Source organism: Oncorhynchus tshawytscha, linkage group LG34 (genome assembly GCF_018296145.1).
Source record: "Oncorhynchus tshawytscha isolate Ot180627B linkage group LG34, Otsh_v2.0, whole genome shotgun sequence".
NCBI lineage: Eukaryota > Metazoa > Chordata > Actinopteri > Salmoniformes > Salmonidae > Oncorhynchus > Oncorhynchus tshawytscha.
Window position 1 is genome coordinate 910,072 of NC_056462.1, and position 22,883 is coordinate 932,954.

A 22,883-nucleotide genomic window follows, 5' to 3' on the forward strand; every position below is an offset into this window, starting at 1 on the left:
TTTGTGAAGTAATTTAATGCATTGGCCTATGCCAAATTGGGAAAATCAAAATACATCAGAAATGGAGAAAGAAACAAACTCATTCCACATTTGACACATGCTCCTTGATCCTCTGCGTTTTCTAAATAATATAGACATTGCTTTCAAAACATTCAACAATATTACATTTAAAAAATAAAAAAAATGGTCAGAGTAAACCGAAAGCTCTCGAGCCCAGATCAGCAGATTGACATGAGCCAGCAAGCCCGCCCTTACAACCGCCTGTGCGTACGTGTTGTTTCGCACAACCTCGTCCTCTCTGGTAGACCCGCCTGTATGGATACATGCGCCGGGCTGCATCCATGCTCATCGCGCATGGTAATGTCGCGTTCGGGTGCTATTCGGAACAAGAAAACTCGGACATTTCCGAATTTCTGTCCGAACACAGCACGTGTATAACTACAACCAGTAGAAAGTCGTACATTCCCGAGTTTCCTAGTTCCCACTAGGATATGAACAAGTATCAATGTCACGTGTCAGTTGAGTACAGGCTGCAGCCTGCTTTCGTGCTTGTGTTCTTTTCAACCAACTGTATAGGTTTATTTACATCGAATGAACGGCTGTGTGCGCACAAGTTAAAAAACCTCTAGTGGGGATACTTAGATCTGATCATGTTTCTGCTCGATTCCGACTCACAGGTAAGGGAAAGGGGGGACACCTAGTCAGTTGTCTTCCGCATTTATGTGTGTAATAACATTTACATTATAGACTATTTAGCCTATAACTTTGTGGCATTGCAGGCTTATACAATTTATTTAATATTGCATTACTGTGTTTATTTTTGTTGTTTAGTTAGGTGTAAGGAAAGGCAGGCCATAATTATATAAAATGGCATTTAAGTTTTCGACATCGTTTGTCATTTGCTGAATTATATGTAGGCAAGGCTAACTCTAATTAGGTTATGTTTAGAAGGTGGCCATATTTTTGCTTCACAAATCACTCTGCCATAATATGCATAGTCATCATATCTAGGCTATATGTTTATTTACAACGCAATTTATCACACAATTCACGTTCATGTGACACCAACTGGTCCATATGAAAAGGAAATGTTTTTTTACGCACACGTTTCAGAACAGAGTAAGCGCATATGTAATATACTGTAAATAGCTAGCGTTAACCTAGGTTATTCTTTGTTTCCTGTATTATGCAGCTGGACTGTATTAGTAATTTATTCGAAGGCGGAGATGCTGTCAACTCAAGCAATGTGTTGGGACAGTCCCCTGCACACTTGGCGGCATGCAGCGGACAAGCCTTTTGTTTGCTATGGCTACTGCAAACGGGAGCGGATGCAAATCAGCAGGTAGATTTACTTCCACTTGTCTGTCTATAGGAGGGATGGGCAACTTTGATGGGGATGGGGGCCGCAGTGGCTCGCGGGTCAGTATACTCTCAAACATACACACACATTCACCCAAGCCTTTTGGTGGCTCTTTGCCATGGCAAATAATTTGATAATTAATTTCATATAATTCTACTCATTTTGCCATAGGGTATAGAGATTTCTGCAGTTTTTAATATGATATTTGAGTGAGAGTGAAATGGGGGCCCCTGGTTGGCAATTCAACCATAATTACTACAAGTTTAAATAGCTGGCTAGACTGCTGATGCACAACCACATTTCAAAATGGCACTTTGTGTATTCTACAATTCTAACGCTCAACAGTAAGTTGAGACCCAGACTGAGTGGGAGGGGGATTGGTCCACTGGCCTACAATACAATAAGATTGCCCAATGCGTTTGCATATATTTATCTAAGTAAAATGACAAAATTACACATCAAATGTGAGCTTTCAATTGATATATCAGTCATCATCCCAAAATAGTTGAAAGATGTTACGTGACACTGCAGTAAATAAAGTGTAGGCTAATATTTTGGACACAGTAACTGCAGTGTAACTTCAATTAGGGATCACAAACACATTGACCAGATCCATTGCTCAAGATCCAGAAAATTACATCAGAGGCAAAGCTCATTTTACAGGTTCTCATTTCAACTGATCCAAAACACCAGTCTTTATTTACTTGTTTCTCTGTACCCCAAATGATTTCATATTTGCTGAAGGACAACAATGGTGAGACGCCTATGCACAAAGCCGCCAAGGCCGGCAGTTTGGAATGCATCAGCGTGCTCGTTGCCAGTGATGCCCAACTTGGGTGAGTGTCAACTTTCACACATGCAAAACAGTTGCATAGATGTTAATATATAATATTTACCAGATGCTTTTATCCAAAGCCAACTTAGTCATGTGTGCATACATTTTACATATGGGTGGTCCTCGAAATTGAACCCACTACCCTGACGTTATAAGCGCCATGCTTATAAGAAATTGAGCTGCGAAATACCTATTTTCAGACTAATGTATCGATGCTAATTTTGTAAATAAAATTCTACACACTTTTGGCATTACCTGAGCTGAAGTTGGTTCAAATGAGTTTAAACCATTATATTTTGGCAACTGTTTCCATGCAGCCAGTTGCTTTTACAATCCCTGACCTTATCACAATGTTTTTTCCTGAGCAGACTTTGCAACAACGAAGGCAGAACCGCTGAAGAATTGGCATTGTCGTACGGATTCGAGGAGTGCGGACGATTCCTGAACACACTCCGAATGACGCGACTCCTGACGAACAGCAGCACTCCTCTGATGATGCCTGCCGGGCTAGTAGCATGCCCGCTGACTGGCGCCCAGAGCAGTAAGGTAGCAGGACAGAAGAGGGCACTTATTGCCACCGGGGCCCAAGACAGAAAGAGGGCTCGAGACTGGTGATTTTAACAATGCACCTCTAGAATTCGAAAAGGAGGACAATGCTTTCTCAGCCAAGTCCAATACAGGACATGCATGACGATGTCCCCGCTACTGTGTCTGACACCAAACCTGACTGTTCCTAAACACTTACTGGGGTGTGTCTGTGAGTCTCCTATGTATTTGTGTGTCAATGATTGGCAAGTATAATGTCAGTGGTTAACTTGGATAGGAGCAGAATGCATCCTTCTCCTGCAGTGACAGAGGCAGACGTGTGTTGCGGAGATGGTTCAGAAAACTACGCTCATGTGATGAGTAACCTTGCTTTGAGAACTTAGGACTCCTGTTAGCTCCTGCTGCTATTGCCTAGGCTTTGGTTCAGAGGGCTAAACACTGGGAGAATCTCAATTCCTTACTCCCCGCTTTTTCAATACCCATTGGAGAAGGTCAGAGGGGAGGGACCTCCGGCTCTCTCATCCAATGGGTTTTGAGAATGAGACGATGATGCGAAGTGTATGCAATTGAAATCTTTCCACTGTCTTGAGGTGTGCTCAGCATAGGCTCCGGGCCTAGCCATCGCAAGGAAACAACCACTGTGTGGATTTCATGCTCAGATGCAATATGGGACCTTCTGATTCTGTGGACACCAGTTTCAGATGTACATATCAACTTTACACAGTCCTTTGTTTACAGTGCAAATCCTTTGAGGTACACTCCCCTATCTATTTATTGACAGTGAAGCTATATCTTTTAATTTGGCTCTATACTCAAACTGAAAATGCATCCAACAAGTCTGTAGTCACATGCTTGATGTAGTCATTGTGTGTTAGGAATATGGGACCATATTACTATAATACACAAAGTGAATTTGGCCAAATATTTATGACACCTTCAAATGGGGGACTAAATACATAGTGCTTTCTAAACGGTAAAATAGATATGTATGAAAATACCCTCAAATAAAAGGTGACATTCTATATGTTTGACTAAATTAAATAAAAAGCAGGCACTTCTTCATGAATGAGACACACGATGGTGGCATGTTGATGTAAAAACAGAATACCGACTCATTAGTCACAGATGAAAGCTGAAATAAAAAGGCACATTCATTTCTTCACCTCAGATGTTTTGACATTTATTCTCAGATATTTGTTGTAATACTGTTGGACAGGTGCCTGTACACAACACACATTGAAACCTACACACAATCATATGGTCTTTGGTCTCTGAGGCAAACAGAGGTTGTAGTAGGCGTTCTGGTCCCAAAACTCTGGGCCCTTCCATCCGCACCAGCCCTGGGGGAAGAAGACAACGCCTCCATTTTGGGTTCTCACGCAAATAGATTGCAGTTTTTGAGAATATATACTGCAACAATTATACAGCGCTTCCAGATACTGAAGTTTATGACTAAATAAGTACATTTCCTCTAAGCTTGATTTGCAAAATGTTCTTCCACTTCCTGCATTTTGTTCAATACAACTTTTCCTATGGGTGTTCATTCCTTCCATCACCAAACATATACAACTGCTTGTGGACATACACTAAAGTATATGGGCACCCCCTTCAAATGAATGGATTTGGCTATTTCAGCCACAACCGTTGCTGACAGGTATAAAATTGAGCACACAGCCATGCAATCTCCATAGACAAACATTGGCAGTAGAATGGCCTTACTGCAGAGCTCAGACTTTCAACATGGCAATGTCATAGGATGACAGCTTTCAAACAAGTCAGTTCATCACATTTCTGCCCTGCTAGAGCTGCCCCAGTCAGCTGTAAGTGCTGTTACTTTGAAGTGGAAACACCTAGGAGCAAGGAGAACGCTACCTGCCCGAATGCATAGTGCCAACTGTAAAGTTTGGTGGACAAGGAATAATGGTCTGGGGCTGTTTTTCATGGTTCAGACTAGGTCCATTAGTTCCAGTGAAGGGCAACCATAACGCTACAGCATACAATGACATTCTAGATAATTCTGTGCTTTCAATTTTGTGGCAACAGTTTGGGGAAGGCCCTTTCCTGTTTCAGCATGACAATGCCCCTGTGCACAAAGCGAGGTCCATACATTAATGGTTTGTCAAGATCAGTGTGGAAGTACTTGACTGGCCTGCACAGAGCCCTGATCTCAACCCCATCAAACACCTTTGGGATGAATTGGACCAACTCCATATTAATGCCCATGATGTTGAAATTAGATGTTCGACGAGCAGGTGTCCATATACTTTTGGTCATGTAGTGTACATTTAAGTGGTAGTTTATCAGATGTTGATGAGAAAGATAGGCACACTCAGGATTGAAGTATCCAGCTGGGTCTACACAAAAGATGAGGTCTGAAAACATCAGACGTTCATTTTGGTATGAACTTTCATTTTAACTCACGCTGGGACTAACTTGGGCCCAGGGCCTGGATGTCTCAAGTGCCTCAGCGTAGGAGTGCTGATTTAGGATCAGTTTTGCCTTTCAGATCACAATTAATATGATTACATGGACAGAGGGGATCTGATCCTAGATCAGCACTCCTACTCTGAGACAGTTTATACATATTGCCCCATGACACCATCCGGTACCTTGTCTGTGATGACTTGCAGGTCCTCGGCCCCTGTGTAATGTGGGTCCAGGATGAGGTAGCGGATCTGGCCCGTGGTCTCGCTCCACGCCACACCGAGGATAGTGTGTGCCAGGACACCCCCTCCTGGTGTGGAGCAAAATAGAAGGAAATTACAAATCTGCAGAGTTCAAATTAACAGATTCAATTTCAAGCAATGTTTGTAGTAACTTTGTTTAAGCCAGTGCAATGCAAACACAACCTAAAAACTGGAAGTATTTACATGTGAGGAGAGTCGTCCAAAATGTTTACCAAAAGCATTTAGCTATTTATTTGACCACAGAAATATAGATGCTGTTTATATGAAACTATGTATGACTGTGGTACTGTAGCATGTACTCATTGGACAGGGCCTAGACCTTATCATTTGAACAGATCTGCAGTACAATCACTACAAGGGATTTGTGCATAATATTAGTCTCTCATCAGTGTCTCTACATTGTAATAGTTTCAGTTTTCACTCACCAATCATAATAGGAGTTCCCTCAGAAAGGAAATGGTTGGCCAGTTCTCTGCCTTTGGAGGCCAGCTCAGACCCTTGGCTTTAGGACACACAAACACACAACTAGATGTGAAAACTAAGCAAAAAAATATGTAATATGGAACACAACTACCTGAAGCATTCTGCATCACCCTGACTGGTGAATTTACATGGACGCATGCATGCACAAGCACACACATGCATCCATGCAGGCACATAAGCGCACACCTTATCTCACCTCACAAACATGATCTTGGAGGTGACCCCCAGCAACTGATCCAGCACAGCCGCGACTTCAATGGAGCCGATCCACTGGCGAGAGCCCAAAAAAGACCCTTGCTTGTCTCCAACTTCCACCAGGGCCTGTGAGACAGCGATGGGGAGAAAATAACAAGAATTAACTTGATTTTTAATCATAAAGTGCTTTTCATATACACTCAAAAAAAGGTACTATTAGCTGACATGGCTATGAATTATAGAATCCTATTGAAAGTAGTAAAAATGTGATTAAAAACAATGCATTTTATAATAGCCCTATCTACCAGTCAATGAGTTATAGGCCAACTTGTGGGAAAGGAGAAAGAGACTCCCATTGTAATCACCTATCAATTCTTATTTACCATGGACTCAGGCTCTACCTGCTGGCTCGAATTCACAGTCTCACATTATTGGAATATGTTTAATAGACAAGTTTAGAGCCACAGCTTTACCAAAGAGAGAGAGTTCTGTATAATAAGGGATAGTTTGCCCAAATCACATTGTAGACCTATCCAACACTCAGGTCTCCATATGGGGTTCGAGGCTAAGGGTCAAGGCTATTGACCTGTTGGATCTCCTTGTGGGAGGGCACAGCCCGCTCCACGTAGCCCTGCTGCTGGAACCAGGAGCAGATGGTCTGGAGGGAGCGGTAGGCGCAACCCCAGCCGTTGTCGTCCACGCGGTCCTGCATGTAGTGGTGGTAGCTGTAGACCCCCTGGACCAAGTAAGGCTGGGACAAGGGAGAAACACATAAGAGCATATCATTTTTTTTATTTTACCTTTATTTAACAAGGCAAGTTAAGAGCAAATTCTTATTTTCAATGACGGCCTAGGAACAGTGGGTTCAGGGGCAGAACGACAGATTTGTACCTTGTCAGCTCATTTGAACTTGCAACCTTTCGGTTACTAGTCCAACGCTCTAACCACTAGGCTACCCTGCCGCCCCAGTGTGTGACAGTGTGTGTGTGACAGTGTGTGTGTTTGCGTCTGTGTGTGCTGACCAACCTTGCCGTTCTCCAAGGCAGGGAGATTCAGGTGGACATGAGGGTTTCGGAGGTAGCCATCTTTGTAGGGCTCATCAGGAAAATGTAGAGCGTTGGCTCTTCTCAGATATGGCCGGTCGTCTGGCAGCTCAAACAGACTGTGCAGCTCCTACACAGACATAAAACAGCAATATCAAATACATGTACACAACGTTATTTCTCTCATACTAGACAGTCACTCAGAGCATTTCAAAATAAGATATATATAATATTTCACGGTTATTTTACATTTTGCAAACACCTCATATCCTTTCAGATCTATACTGTAGGTAGGGTAGGTTCTCCAGCTCTTGGCGAACAACTGGGTGTGCATGATTTTCTTCCAGCCCATCAATAACACACTTAATCCATAACTGTCTGGGCCAGATGATAGGCAGAATCAGGTGTTACTGCAGGGCTGAAGGGAAAGCCTGCAAAAGCTCAATAGGACTGAGGTTGGAGAACCCTGGTCTAGGGGCACGGGCTAGGTGTCCATTTTGCCTCTTTGTAGAGATGGTTAGCAATATTCCACATAGCCTGTCAAGGGAAATAGTGGAGCTACTACCATACAGTGGAGAAGTAACCAATTGTCATACTTAAGTAAAAGTAAAGATACTTTAATAGAAAATGATTCTAGTAAAAGTCACCCAGTAAAATACTACTTGAGTAAAAGTCTAAAAGTATTTTGTTTTAAATATAATTAAGTATCAACGGTCAATGTAATTGCTAAAATATACTTAAGAATCAAAATAAAAGAAATTCCTTATATTAAGCAAACCAGTAGGCACAATTTTCTTGTATTTTTAAATGTATGGATAGCTAAGGGCACACTCCAACAGTCATTTACAAAGGAAGCATGTGTGTTTAGTGAGTCCGCCAGATCAGATGCAGTCGGGATGACCAGGGGTGCTCTCTTGATAAGTGTGTGAATTGGACCATTTTCTGTTTTGCTAAGCATTCAAAATGTAATGAGTACTTTTGGGTGTCAGGGAAAATGTGTGGAGTATAAAGTACACTATTTTCTTTAGGAATGTAATGAAGTAAAAGTGGTCAAAAATATAAATAGTAAAGTACAGATAACCCCCCAAAAATACTTAAAGTATTTTACTTAAGTACTTTACACCACTGCTACCATATTGCTTAATACCTATCATAGCATTTCACATATACACAAGTGTAGAGTACTAGGGGTAGCATAGTAGGGGCTAGGGGTCAGTTTGGAATTCTTCCCTTGCCTTGCGTCGTGTCTCCAGCTGGCTGTCGGGCACACCCGCTGGGTAGACCACTGTCACCAGGCCCACAGGGGCAGGAAGGAGGAAGTGGAATGGCTGGGGAATAAGCAGGGCCGTCCCTTTCATGTGCCGCAGAGCCACCTTTTCCATGTCACCCAGCTGACTGCACAGCGCCCCCACTAGGGTCCCACAGACACTGCATGTACGACAGACAAACAAAAAGATTTAGAGCCTGATTCAGTTGAACATTATGAGCTGGTTTCCGGGTTTAAACTTTAAAATATTTTTTGTTTAACTAAACAACCAAATTGTCCCTTGCGAATAAGGAAGTTTGAATTGAGTTCATAATCAGGCTGAGTTTCTTTTGTTTCACCCTGTTTGTGGTTGTATTGTCTTGTGAACTAGCTACATCTCTGGTGGTTATTGATTGACTTATCTATCAGTTTACCTTAGCGTTCTGGTATTGGACCTTTGATATGGTTTGACATAATAAAAAATATGTACTCTATTCTCCTAAAACTTGTGTCTAATTTCATTGAAATTGCGTTGAACCAAATCATGTCGTTTCCTTTAGAGTGATTGAGGATGACATACACAGAGATGCTCTCGCTGGAAAGGACACTGACCACGCAGTCCATGGGCAGAGTCGTTTGCAGGAGGTGGTGCTTCTTACTTCCTCTCAGGAGGGTGGGTGCCGAGAGGACGCCTGGCTCTGTCACCTCGGTCATCAGGGTCAGGTTTATAATACCCTGCAAGCAAGCAAGCCAGACAGTCAATAAAATACATATGAGGTACAGGAAAACTAAAAACCACACAAAAAAATGATCTTGTCATTGACAAACAAGTGGCACGAAAATGTGTGGCGAAGTGATTTACAGGAAGTAGTTCATGTCCGTAGACTATTTTTAAGGTATAAAAGCAGCACACTTACTGCTGTTGGATTCTTTTTGTCCTTTTTTGCAGACTTTTTTCTACTGCTTTCCTGGTCATCTGTCCTAAAACAGGATGAGGGTTTTTCCATTTACTTTGGTTTCTATTCCATAATGATCATGTGAGACACTAAACCTGCATTTCGGCCAATAACTTACAGTAGTTGATGCATTAGGCAATTGATGCATTAAGTTGCACAAAATAAGTCGTAACTACTTGGTATCTTACTGTTACTAAGTAATAATATCTAATTACCTTACTACCATGTAAGACAACACCAGGTAAATAGTGGACTCTAAAACAACTTGACTTATAATCTACTTTCCCAGAACAAGAGGCTCCAAATTGTGAAAAATGATCACTTACTGGATCAACTGTTGGAGATCTTTACATGGTCTGTTCGGAGAGATCTCTCCAGCTGTTGCATGTCCTCCTTTGTTAGGCCAAAGAAAAACTGGACTGCTAGAGAGACTAAGAACAAGCGATTCTGCTTTCACCTGGGATCCGAGGGCCTCGAAAGTCCTGGAGATGACCTTTTGTACATGTGGTACTGTAAAGACACAAGAGACACAATCAATATGACCATTAACAGAGATACCAGATTTCCGTGCAATCAATGGTGAATGTGTATAAAGATACAGATAAGACATCATACATACTTCACAAAACATGAAGTAGTACACATATTTTAAAACACAAAGGTTTCAAAAGACACCAACACTAACTGACTGATATAGGCTAGTGTCCTATAGGAGGCCTCCTGCTTCATGTAGTAATTAGATTTGAATAACAAATGTAATTGTTGAAACCAAATCAGTGTTTTCCACAAGCACATGGAGTAGCCAGCCAAATAGTAAACAAGCTTTGCAGAGTTGCAAAGAAAAAGCCATATCTCAGACTGGCCAAAAAAATAAATAAATAAGATGGTTAAAAGAACACAGACACTGTACAAATGAACTCTGCATAGAAGGCCAGCATCCCAGAGTCGCCTTTTCACTGTTGACGTTGAGACTGGTGTTTTGCGGATACAATTTAATGAAGCTGCCAGTTGAGGACTTGTGAGTTATCTGTTTCTCAGACTAGACACTCTAATGTACTTGTTCTCTTGCTCAGTCGTGCACCGGGGCCTCCCACTCCTCTTTCTATTCTGGTTAGAGCAAGTTTTGCACTGTTCTGTGAAGGGAGTAGTACACAGTGTTGTATCAGATCTTCAGTTTCTTGGCAATTTCTCGCATGGAATAGCCTTCATTTATCAGAACAAGAATTGACTGACGAGTTTCAGAAGGTTATTTGTTTCTGACCATTTTGATCGTGTAATCGAACCCACAAATGCTGAAGCTCCAGATACTCAACTAGTCTAAAGAAGGCCAGTTTTATTGCTTCTTTAATCAGGACAACCGTTTTCAGCTTTGCTTTTAATGATCAATTAGCCTTTTAAAATGATACACTTGAATTAGCTAACACAATGTGCCATTGGACCACAGGAGTGATGGTTGCTGATAATGGGCCTCTGTACGCCTTTGTAGATATTCCATTAAAAATATGCCGTTTCCAGCAACATAAGTCATTTACAACATTAATAATGTCCACACTGTATTTCTGATCAATTTGATGTTATTATAATGGACATTTTTTTGTTGCTATTCTTTCAAAAACAAGGACATTTCTAAGTGACCTGAAACTTTTGAACGGTAGTGTGTGTGTGTGTATGCATGTATATATATATATATATATAGATATATATATACAGTGCCTTGCGAAAGTATTCGGCCCCCTTGAACTTTGCGACCTTTTGCCACATTTCAGGCTTCAAACATAAAGATATAAAACTGTATTTTTTTTGTGAGGAATCAACAACAAGTGGGACACAATCATGAAGTGGAATGACATTTATTGGATATTTCAAACTTTTTTAACAAATCAAAAACTGAAAAATTGTCCGTGCAAAATTATTCAGCCCCTTTCTTTCAGTGCAGCAAACTCTCTCCAGAAGTTCAGTGAGGATCTCTGAATGATCCAATGTTGACCTAAATGACTAATGATGATAAATACAATCCACCTGTGTGTAATCAAGTCTCTGTATAAATGCACCTGCACTGTGATAGTCTCAGAGGTCCGTTAAAAGCGCAGAGAGCATCATGAAGAACAAGGAACACACCAGGCAGGTCCGAGATACTGTTGTGAAGACGTTTAAAGCCGGATTTGGATACAAAAAGATTTCCCAAGCTTTAAACATCCCAAGGAGCACTGTGCAAGCGATAATATTGAAATGGAAGGAGTATCAGACTACTGCAAATCTACCAAGACCTGGCCGTCCCTCTAAACTTTCAGCTCATACAAGGAGAAGACTGATTAGAGATGCAGCCAAGAGGCCCATGATCACTCTGGATGAACTGCAGAGATCTACAGCTGAGGTGGGAGACTCTGTCCATAGGACAACAATCAGTCATATATTGCACAAATCTGGCCTTTATGGAAGAGTGGCAAGAAGAAAGCCATTTCTTAAAGATATCCATAAAAAGTGTTGTTTAAAGTTTGCCACAAGCCACCTGGGAGACACACCAAACATGTGGAAGAAGGTGCTCTGGTCAGATGAAACCAAAATTGAACTTTTTGGCAACAATGCAAAACGTTATGTTTGGCGTAAAAGCAACACAGCTCATCACCCTGAACACACCATCGCCACTGTCAAACATGGTGGTGGCAGCATCATGGTTTAGGCCTGCTTTTCTTCAGCAGGGACAGGGAAGATGGTTAAAATTGATGGGAAGATGGATGGAGCCAAATCCAGGACCATTCTGGAAGAAAACCTGATGGAGTCTGCAAAAGACCTGAGACTGGGACGGAGATTTGTCTTCCAACAAGACAATGATCCAAAACATAAAGCAAAATCTACAATGGAATGGTTCAAAAATAAACATATCCAGGTGTTAGAATGGCCAAGTCAAAGTCCAGACCTGAATCCAATCGAGAATCTGTGGAAAGAACTGAAAACTGCTGTTCACAAATGCTCTCCATCCAACCTCACTGAGCTCGAGCTGTTTTGCAAGGAGGAATGGGAAAGAATTTCAGTCTCTCGATGTGCAAAACTGATAGAGACATACCCCAAGCGACTTACAGCTGTAATCGCAGCAAAAGGTGGCGCTACAAAGTATTAACTTAAGGGGGCTGAATAATTTTGCACGCCCAATTTTTCAGTTTTTGATTTGTTAAAGTTTGAAATATCCAATAAATGTTGTTCCACTTCATGATTGTGTCCCACTTGTTGTTGATTCTTCACAAAAAAATACAGTTTTATATCTTTATGTTTGAAGCCTGAAATGTGGCAAAAGGTCGCAAAGTTCAAGGGGGCCGAATACTTTCGCAAGGCACTGTGTATATATATATATATATATATATATATATATATACAGTTGAAGTCGGAAGTTTACATACACTTAGGTTGGAGTCATTAAAACTCGTTTTACAACCACTCCACAAATTTCTTGTTTTAACAAACTATAGTTTTGGCAAGTCGTTTATGACATCTACTTCGTGCAGGACACAGGTAATTTTTGCAACAATTGATAACAGACGGATTATTTCACTTATAATTCACTGTATCACAATTCCAGTGGCTCAGAAGTTTACATACACTAAGTTGACTGTGCCTTTAAACAGCTTGAAAAATTCCAAATTTCAAATGATGTCATGACTTTAGAAGCTTCTGATAGGCCAATTAACATAATTCGAGTCAATTGGAGGTGTACCTGTGGATATATTTCAAGGCCTACCTTCAAACTCAGTGACTCTTTGCTTGACATCATGGGAAAATCAAAAGAAATCAGCCAAGACATCAGAAAAAAATTGTAGACCTCCACAAGTCTGGCTCATCCTTGAGAGCAATTTCCAAACGCCTGAAGGTGCAACGTTCATCTGTATAAACAATATTACGCAAGCATAAACACCATGGGACCACGCAGCCGTCATACCACTCAGGAAGGAGATGCATTCTGTCTCCTAGAGATAAACGTACTTTGGTGCGAAAAGTGCAAATCAAGCCTAGAACAACAGCAAAGGACCTTGTGAAGATGCTGGAGGAAACAGGTACAAAAGTATCTATATCCACAGCAAAACGAGTCCTATATCGACATAACCTGAAAGGCCGCTCAGCAAGGAAAAAGCCACTGCTCCAAAACCGCTATAAAAAAGCCAGACTAGGGTTTGCAACTGCACATGGGGACAAAGATGGTACTTTATGGAGAAATATCCTCTGGTCTGATGAAACAAAAATAGAACTGTTTGGCCATAATGACCATTGTTATGTTTGGAGGAAAAGGGGGGACGGACTTGCAAGCCGAAGAACACCATCCCAACCGTGAAGCACGGGGGTGGCAGCATCATGTTGTGGGGGTGCTTACTGCAGGAGGGACTGGTGCACTTCACAAAATAGATGGCATCATGAGGAGGAAAATTGTGGATATATTGAAGCAACATCTCAAGACATCAGTCGGCAAGTTAAAGCTTGGTCGCAAATGGGGTCTTCCAAATGGATAATGGCCCCAAGTATACTTCCAAAGTTTGTCAAAATGGCTTAAGGACAACAAAATCAAGGTATTGGAGTGGCCATCACAAAGCCCTGACCTCAATCCCATAGAAGATGTGTGGACAGAACTGAAAAAGTGTGTGCAAGCAAGGAGGCCTTCAAACCTGACTCAGTTACACCAGCTTTGTCAGGAGGAATGGGCCAAAATTCACCCAACTTATTGTGGGAATCTTGAGGAAGGCTACCCGAAACGTTTGAACAAAGTAAAACAATTTAAAGGCAGTGCTACCTAATACTAATTGAGTGTATGTAAACGTCTGACTCACTGGGAATGTGATGAAAGAAATGAAAGCTGAAATAAATCATTATCTCTACTATTATTCTGACATTTCACATTCTTAAAATAAAGTGGTGATCCTAACTGACCTAAGACAGGGAATTTTTACTAGGAATAAATGTCAGGAATTGTGAAAAACTGAGTTTAAATGTATTTTGCTAAGGTGTATTTAAACTTCCGACTTCAACTGTCTTTGCTTAGTAAAGCCCCACCTTATCTCAGCTCACTGGTCACAATAACAACACCCACCCGTAGCACAGGCTGCAGCAGGTATTTCTCACTGGTCACCCCCAAAGCCAACACCTCCTTTGGCTGCCTTTCCTTCCAGTTCTCTGCTTCCAATGACTGGAATGAATTGCAAAAATCTCTGAAGTTGGAGACTTATATCTCCCTCACTAACTTTAAGCATCAGCTATCTGAGCAGCTCACCGATTGCTGCAGCTGAACACAGCCCATCTGTAAATAGCCCATCAAACTACCTACCTCATCCCCATATTGTTTTTATTGACTTTTTTGGCACACTAGTATTTCTACTTGCACATCATCATCTGCACATCTATCCCTCCAGTGCTAATTTGCTAAATTGTAACTGTGGCCTATTTATTGCCTTACCTCCTTACTCAATTTGCAAACACTGTATATAGATTTTTCTATTGTTATTGACTGTACTTTTGTTTATTCCATGTCGAACTCTGTGATGTTGTTTTTTGTCGAACTGCTTTGCTTTATCTTGACCAGGTCGCAGTTGTAAATGAGAACTTGTTTTCAAATGGCCTACCTGGTTAAATAAAAAATTACAAGTCTAAATCAGCTATATAGCCAACAGCAGGCGCTAGTGGAAATCATGAATGTCAGAACTACCATTTCTGAATTTTACATATGAGTTTAATGAGATACCCATTAGCTCAGGGCTAATATTTCTGTATTCTATCGCTCTCACACACACACACACACACTTTATGAGCATAACCAACTGAGGAAATGTAAATCACAGGCAGAATTCCCTCTACAGTACATACCATCTGTGCTGTCCAACTGGCACTTGAACTCCAGAGACCCTCTCAAGCGTAAGATGATGTTTCCGACAACCTACATAATGATAAAGTCAGAAAGTTAAAGCTGAATCTGTATAATTTCCAGAAGCTCATAGGTCATTTCTACGCATTAAATAGTATAGCCTATTAATGTTTTGGGGGGAGAAGACGTATAAATACTTTAATCAATGGGATAGTATAACTGCCTACTGTTATCATGACCACACAGGATTGAGCTATTAGGCCTACTCCATTGTTTATGTTTAAGTTGTTGTTAATTGACAATTTCACATGACCATATCTGTATGAAACATAATTGTAGTATGCCCAGACATTTTCATAGTTATGTAGAATACATGAGACTGGCGGAATCGCTGATTTCTGAACATGTTATGATCAATAATTGCAATATTTCCTCATCAAACATGTAAAATGGATATGTACACCAAATGTTTAGGGTCACTTAGAAATGTCCTTGTTTTTGAAAGAAAGGCACATTTTTGTCCATTAAAATAACATCTAATTGATCAGAAATACAGTGTAGACATTGTTCATGAGGTGAATGGCTATTGTAGCTGGAAACGGCTGATTTTTAATCGAATATCTACATCGATATATAGATAGATATATAGCTTATAGAGGCCCATTATCAGCAAACATCACTCCTGTTATCCAGTGGCACGTTGTGTTAGCTAATCCAAGTGTATCATTTTAAAAGGCGAATTTATCATTAGAAAACCCCTTTTGCCATTATGTTAGCAAAGCTGAAACGGTTGTCCTGATTAAAGAAGCAATAAAACTGGTTTTCTTTAGACTAGTTGAGTATCCGGAGCATCAGCATTTGTGCGTTCGATTACAGGCTCAAAATGGCCAGAAACAAAGACCTTTCTTCTGAAACTCATCAGTCTATTCTTGTTCTGAGAATTAAAGGCTATTCCATGCGAGAAATTGCCAAGAAACTGAAGATCTCGTACAACGCTGTGCACTACTCCCTTCACAGAACAGAGCAAACTGTCTCTAACCAGAATAGAAAGAGGAGTGGGAGGCCCCGGTGCACAACTGAGCAAGAGGACAAGTATAGTAGAGTGTCTAGTTTGAGAAACAGACACCTCAAAAGTCCTCAACTGGCAGCTTCATTAAATATTACCCGCAAAACACCAGTCTCAACGTCAACAGTGAAGAGGCGACTCCGGGATGCTGGCCTTCTAGGCAGAGTTGCAAAGAAAAAGCCATGTCTCAGACTGGCCAATAAAAAGAAAAGATTGGCAAAAGAACACAGACACTGGACAGAGGAACTCTGCCTAGAAGGCCATGGTGCAGGTGGTTACCTCCCGGTGCCATTTTTGGCTGGCCCAATCCAGTCTGCCACATGCTCTTCAGAGCACATTTGCCACTCACCCCGTCACCCCAGGGCTGACGTTTGGCCGAGGGGTTGATGTCATTCTGGAGCAGACATAAAGTGCATGGACGCTGTCCTGGCACCTCTCACGTCCCGAGGATTGTTGATCCTGCATTACCTGGACGATTGGCCGATTTGTGCCCCGACCAGGTCCCAGGTCCTGTCGGACAGAGACATGCTCCTGACCCACATCAGCGGGCTGGGCATTACTGTAAACGACAAGAAGAGTCATCTGGCGCCAACCCAGAGGGTGGCCTTCATTGGCATGGAACTGGACTCAGTCCTTATGAGAGCAGACCTGCCCACCAGAAGGGTTCAGGGTGATCTTATCTTGCCTCAACCACTTTTGGCAGGGGTGGGTGGTATGCGCCCTGACCCGCCAACGCCTGTTGGGCTTGCTGACGGCGGCCTCATTGCGGATTCCCCTGGCCCTGCTCCATCTCCGGCCCCTTCAGCAGTTGTTCAACTCCCACTGGCTGCACCCGAAGCGCCACCGTCACCGCCAGCTGCAGGTTACCGCACAGGGCATCAGGGCATTGTTGAGGTGGAGCTGTCACTCCTTTCTCTCAGGTGGGGTGGAGATGCTGAGGATGTGCCACCGGGAGCTGGTCAGCACAGACGCCTCCCAGATCGGCTGGGTGGGTGTGACCAAGGGCAGGTTGGCCAGCGGCTGTTGGCTACCCCCTTGGAGCAGCAGGCACATCAATACACTAGAGCTCCGAGCTGTACTGCTGGTCCTGCAGTCTTTCCTTCCACATCTGAAAGGAAGACATGTCCTGGTGAGAACGAACAACACCACAGTGGTGGCTTACATCAACCATCAGGGTGGACTGAGATCCCACCGCCTCAATCTTATAGCACGGGAGCTTCTCTGGGCTCACGGCTGTCTACCATACCTGACATCCTGAGTGTGGCAGCGGATGTGCCCTCGAGGGAGGGTCCGCCACCTTGGGACTGGAGCCTACATCCCCAGGTGGTGCAGCACCTGTAGGACAAGTTAGGGAGGGTGCAGGCGGACCTGTTTGCCTCCCTGGACAATGCACACTGCCCCTTGTGGTACTCCATGTCGGAGCCACCAGGGACTCTGGTCTTGGATGCTCTGGCTCACGATTGGCCAGGGCTGGAGCATTACGCATTCCCCCCTTTCCCCTGATCTAGGCTGTTCTGGACAGGACCAGGATGGCAGAGCATTGTCTGCCTCTGGCGGCACATACTGGCCCAGACGACCCTGGTTCAGCCTTCTCCTGTCCCTGTTGTCTGGGACATCTTGGCAACTTCCCCTGAGACCTGACTTGCTGTCTCAGGCTGGGGGAACTCTGTGGCATCCAAAGCCGCACCGCCTCAGTCTGTGGGCTTGGCCACTGAACGGCACCAATGATCAATTTTCGGACTACAGGAGGGTGTAATGAACACCATGCAGAGCGCAAGGGTGCCGGCTACAACCTCGGCATACCAGTTGCACTGGTTCTGCTCTTGGTGCACTGGTATTGAGGTTGTGCCCGAGTCATGTGGGGTACAGTATGTCCTCAAATACCTGCAGTCTCGCTTGGATGAGGGCTTGGCAGCCTCTACACTGAGAGGGTATTTGGCCGCTATATCTGCCTGCCATGTGGGGTGGATAGAGAGGCCAGTGGGGCGCCATCCCTTGGTCTCCAGGTTAATGAAGGGGGTTCGTCGCCTGCGTCCAGCTAGAACCCGCTCACTGGCGAGCTGGGATGTGGTCTTGGCAGCTTTGGCAAAGCCACCGTTCGAACCGTTGGGAGTCTGCCTCCCTGAAACACTTCTCTATGAAGGTGGCTTTCTTTAAGAGGGTGGATGAGCTCCATGCTCTTTCGGTAAGTTCGGAGTGCTACCGGGTGGACCCTGGGGGGAGGAGTATATCTCCGTGAAAATGCATGTAAAAATCCCTTTTATCCTGTCTGCTTACGACCCCCCGGCAGTGGCGGGGGAGTCTGTGCCTCCCTCTGGCATGCTGTGCCCTGTGCGGGCACTAGCTACCTATGTGGAGCGAACACGGTCAGTAAGAACAGACCAGCTCTTTGTCTGCTATGGTGAGACGCTCTCTCACTGGATAGTGGACACAATTACGACAGCATACCGCCAGGATGGCATGCCATTGCTGGGATCTGTGGTGGCACATTCAACACAAGGTGTGGCTGCATCCTGGGCTCTATTGAGAGGAATGCCCCTCGCTGAGATCTGTGCTACAGCCAGCTGGGCTTCCTCTTGCACTTTTGCTCGGTACTACTGGGTAAATGTGCCTCCATCTGCTGTTGGTTCAGCGGTCCTGGGCGTCTCCTCCCCTTCCGGGGACTGTACCGGGACCCCCTTCCACATTGACGGCCCCTGCATCTCGGTCCCGCGCTGGGACCTCTAGCACCAGCTAATCTGGTACGTGTATATCAGAGTGATCTAATATAGTGAAACATAACAAAGGTTACATATGTAACCACGGTTATGTGAGCTATATGGATCACTCCAATCCTCTACAGTGCTATATGTGCCTCAACAATGATGTAGAGAACGTGTTGCGGCCAAGGGGTCTATCTATATATATATATATATATATATATTAGGGATACATCCGGAGGGATATATCCGAGGGGAGGATTTACAGATTTGCACAAGTAAATACAGGAGTAAATCTGTAAATCCTCACCTCGGAGGTATCATTCCGCCGCGATAGCTCACATAACAGTGGTTACATACGAAACCTTCATTTTCAGCTGTGCTAACATAATTACTAATTTTACCTAGGCAAGTCAGTTAAGAACAAATTCTTATTTTCAATGACGGCCTAGGAACAGTGGGTTAACTGCCTTGTTCAGGGGCAGAAAGACAGATTTGTACCTTGTCAGCTCGGGGATTTGAACTTGCAACCTTCCGTTTAATGTGCCATTGGAAAACAAGAGTAATGGTTTCTGATAATGGGCCTCCTGTACACCTATGCAGATATTCCATTAAAAATCTGTCATTTCCAGCTACAAAAGTCATTTACAACATCAACAATGTCTACACTGTATTTCTGATCAATTTGCTTTTCTTTCAAAGGACATTTCTAAGTGACCCCAAACTTTTGAATGGTAGTGTACATGTGAATAGTCACAGATGTGAGCTGATTAAAATAATATACAGTGTTATCATAGTAGCTGTTTTCATTATGAGGAATAGAAACCTGCTCTGTACATTCCATTACAATGTATACTGAACAAAAATATAAAAACGCAACATGCAACAATTTAATGTTTTTACTAAGTTACAGTTCATATATGGAAATCAGTCAATTTAGATAAATTCATTAATCTATGGATTTCACATGATGGGCAGGGGCGCAGCAATGGGTGGGCCTGGGAGGGCATAGGTCCACCCACTTGGGTGCCCTGCCCACCCACTGGAGAGCCAGGCCCAGCCAATCAGAATGAGTTTTTCCCCACAAAGAAGGCTTTATTGCAGACATAAATACTCCTCAGTTTCATCAGCTGTCCGGGTGGCTCGTCTCAGACGATCCCGCAGGTGAAGAAGCCTGGATGTGGAGGTCCTGGGCTGGCGTGGTTACACATGGTCTGCAGTTGTGAGGCCGGTTGAACGTACTGCCAAATTCTCTCAATTCTCTGACAACAGCTCTGGTGGACTTTCCTGCAGTCAGCATGCCAATTGCACGCTCCCTCAAAACTTGAGATATCTGTGGCATTGTGTTGTGGGACAAAACTGCACATTTTAGATTGGCCTTTTATTGTCCCCAGCACAAGGTGCAGCTGTGTAATGATCATGCTGTTTTATCAGCTTATTGATATGCCACTCCTGTCAGGTGGATGGATTACCTTGGAAAACAATAAATGCTCACCAAAAGGAATGTAAAAAATTTGTCCACAACATTTGAGAGAAATAAGCATTTTGTGGGTATGGAACATTTCGGGGATCTTTTATTTCAGCTCATGAAACATGGGACCAACACTTTACATGTTGCGTTTATATTTTTGGTCAGTATAGTCAAATCTAGTGTTGGCCTGTTAAAGCAAATTATATTACTGCTTTGGCCCCATAGTAAGAAAACATCTTAATTTAGTGTAACTACGTGTAATGGTTTGCTGCTCTCATCTTCATCACGTGAAAACTTATCCTATGGAATTCTAGTCCTGTTTTATGAAAACAGTTTATAGGATAACATAGTATATAATGTTAATCAGTTCACATAAATGACTATTCACATGTACCATATCAATTTTACATGTTTGAAAATTACGTATTGATATTATTGATCAGAAATCAGCGATTCAGACAGCTTTATGGCCACATTCTTACCACAATTAGGTGAATAATTTAACATATTTATATCTGGCACACCTGGCTCATGTAGTTGTGTATTTTACATCACTATAAACATTTTAATATACTTTTGGGCATACTACAATTATATTTCATACAGGTATGGTCATGTGATATTGTCCAATAAGACCCCATTATTGGGTTGTTTGGTGGCCATATTGGAAAAAGGCTTCTGTGGGTTTAATGCATGCATTCTATGATGACCCTGCATCTACACAACCCTTTTTCTAGCTTTGTGTGTGTGCCTCTATTACCAATGTTACAATCCACAAACAGCTGCCCCATTACATGGAATTGTATGGCTAAGCCTCCAACATTCTATTGTAAATGGTCAATTTTTTAAATAATAGTTGTAGCTGTTCGTTTCAAATGTGGTTATATTATATATAATTTGAAAAGTAATTTTATGACCTTTCATAACTAGTTGTCAAACAAAGTAAAACATGTATCAGGGCTTCCTTTTTAAAGCCATTTGTAGAGGTAATTCGAATGTACCCTAGAGGTCAAAGTTATGTTGAACTGAACTTACCGAAAATATGTCTGATGGATAGCTGTGAATCTAAGCTTTCGGAGCAATAACTTGTTGTATACTGACATGGTTTGTCATAGGGTCAATCCATATGGGAAAGCTAACACTGCTGCACGGCTCCACATGTTTTCCAACAAATCACTATGAGACATCGTCGGCCCACATTTGGGGGTCTGGCTCATGGACTTTAATCAAAGACAGTGTCAGAAAATACGCTGGCTCCTTACGGAAAAAGTTTAAACTATGCAACTACCGCGTTAGTTAGCTAGCTAGCCACCACTGTCTGAACGTATCTTATGCTCGCTAACTGGCTACTTTCATGTTTTGGTGTGATCGGATGGGTGGCAAGCAAAACATGAGCAAATGTAAACATGGCAAACGTATGCAGAATCCTTTCATGTAACACTTACCATTCTGCAAGCTTAAAAATACGATCAAATGTAATGATTTCTTCGTTATGTCGACCCTCCAAAACGGAAGTCAGACATGTTTGTTTTTGTGTGACGCACATCATTTGGCCCAATCAATGACATCTTCGAGAAAGATAACTCCGCCTGCGTGCTGTGTGGTTTATTACAGCCACAAAGTCAAAATGATTCGTTGTTGAATTCATGAGAATTCATGAATACAATATTGTGTTTATTGGTCGTATTTTAATGTTAGTGTTTTTGTATTTGAATTTATTTTCCGGATCCCCATTAGCTGCTGCCAAGGGAGCATCTACTCTTCCTGAGGTCCAATCAGAATTACATACAATAAACAATACATAACACAACACATTATTATACACTACTCTACCATAACATATCTACAATACAAAGTCAATAATACAGCAAAATAACAATATTAAAATGTATGTGTGTGTAGAGTGCGTCTGTTAGCAATATCTAATGTTAAAGCTGTGCACAATGCATATGGGCTAATGCCAATTTTCTAAATTGTAATAGGCCTACTGGAACTAGATATGTGTATGATTGATATATTGATTCAAATGCAAACTTCACACATTGAATGTTAAAAGTTTGTGATGACAGTGCAATAAGATACTCTGGAGCAGACATATAAGATACATACCTGCACACATTCTGCACCAAATCCATTTTGTAAATGCGTACATTTCCGAAATGTGTTAAGTCATTTTAAAATAGGCTAATTGTCTGCTTTGTCTGTAGCTTAGTAAACTTAACTCCAACTAAATGTCTAACCAAATGGAGTTGAGTAGCAATGACTGTTGGCGGACAACATCTAGACTCAAGTAGCTATCAGTTGGTAGGCCTACTTGTAAAAATTTCCATTCTTTAAATTAACACTTTTCTTGTACCTGTGTTTGTCCTGTGTAACTATGAGCTTTTCTTTGGGTGCTGAAATCTGCCGTTTTTGATAAAAATTATAATTTTACGCGACCTCTGACAAGCTAGCCGT

At 42.4% G+C, this 22,883-nt stretch overlaps 2 protein-coding genes across 2 annotated transcripts; one reads left to right on the plus strand and one right to left on the minus strand.

Annotated features, from left to right (window-relative positions):
• The first annotated feature begins 490 nt into the window (after nucleotides 1–490).
• On the plus strand, nucleotides 491–3,903 carry ankrd37 (ankyrin repeat domain 37). Its single transcript, XM_024398378.2, has 4 exons — nucleotides 491–677; nucleotides 1,193–1,342; nucleotides 2,105–2,196; nucleotides 2,564–3,903. Exons 1-4 carry the CDS (start codon nucleotides 651–653, stop codon nucleotides 2,808–2,810), a joined length of 516 nt encoding a protein of 171 aa, XP_024254146.1. The 5' UTR covers nucleotides 491–650; the 3' UTR covers nucleotides 2,811–3,903.
• On the minus strand, nucleotides 3,892–21,978 carry ufsp2 (ufm1-specific peptidase 2). The gene is made up of 12 exons (XM_024398377.2): nucleotides 21,872–21,978; nucleotides 15,193–15,262; nucleotides 9,678–9,861; nucleotides 9,313–9,376; nucleotides 8,976–9,130; nucleotides 8,385–8,577; nucleotides 7,133–7,279; nucleotides 6,693–6,857; nucleotides 6,108–6,232; nucleotides 5,854–5,930; nucleotides 5,351–5,475; nucleotides 3,892–4,081 (listed from the first exon to the last, which is right to left on the minus strand). Exons 1-12 carry the CDS (start codon nucleotides 21,872–21,874, stop codon nucleotides 3,995–3,997), a joined length of 1,395 nt encoding a protein of 464 aa, XP_024254145.1. The 5' UTR covers nucleotides 21,875–21,978; the 3' UTR covers nucleotides 3,892–3,994.
• Between the last annotated feature and the right edge of the window lie 905 nt (nucleotides 21,979–22,883).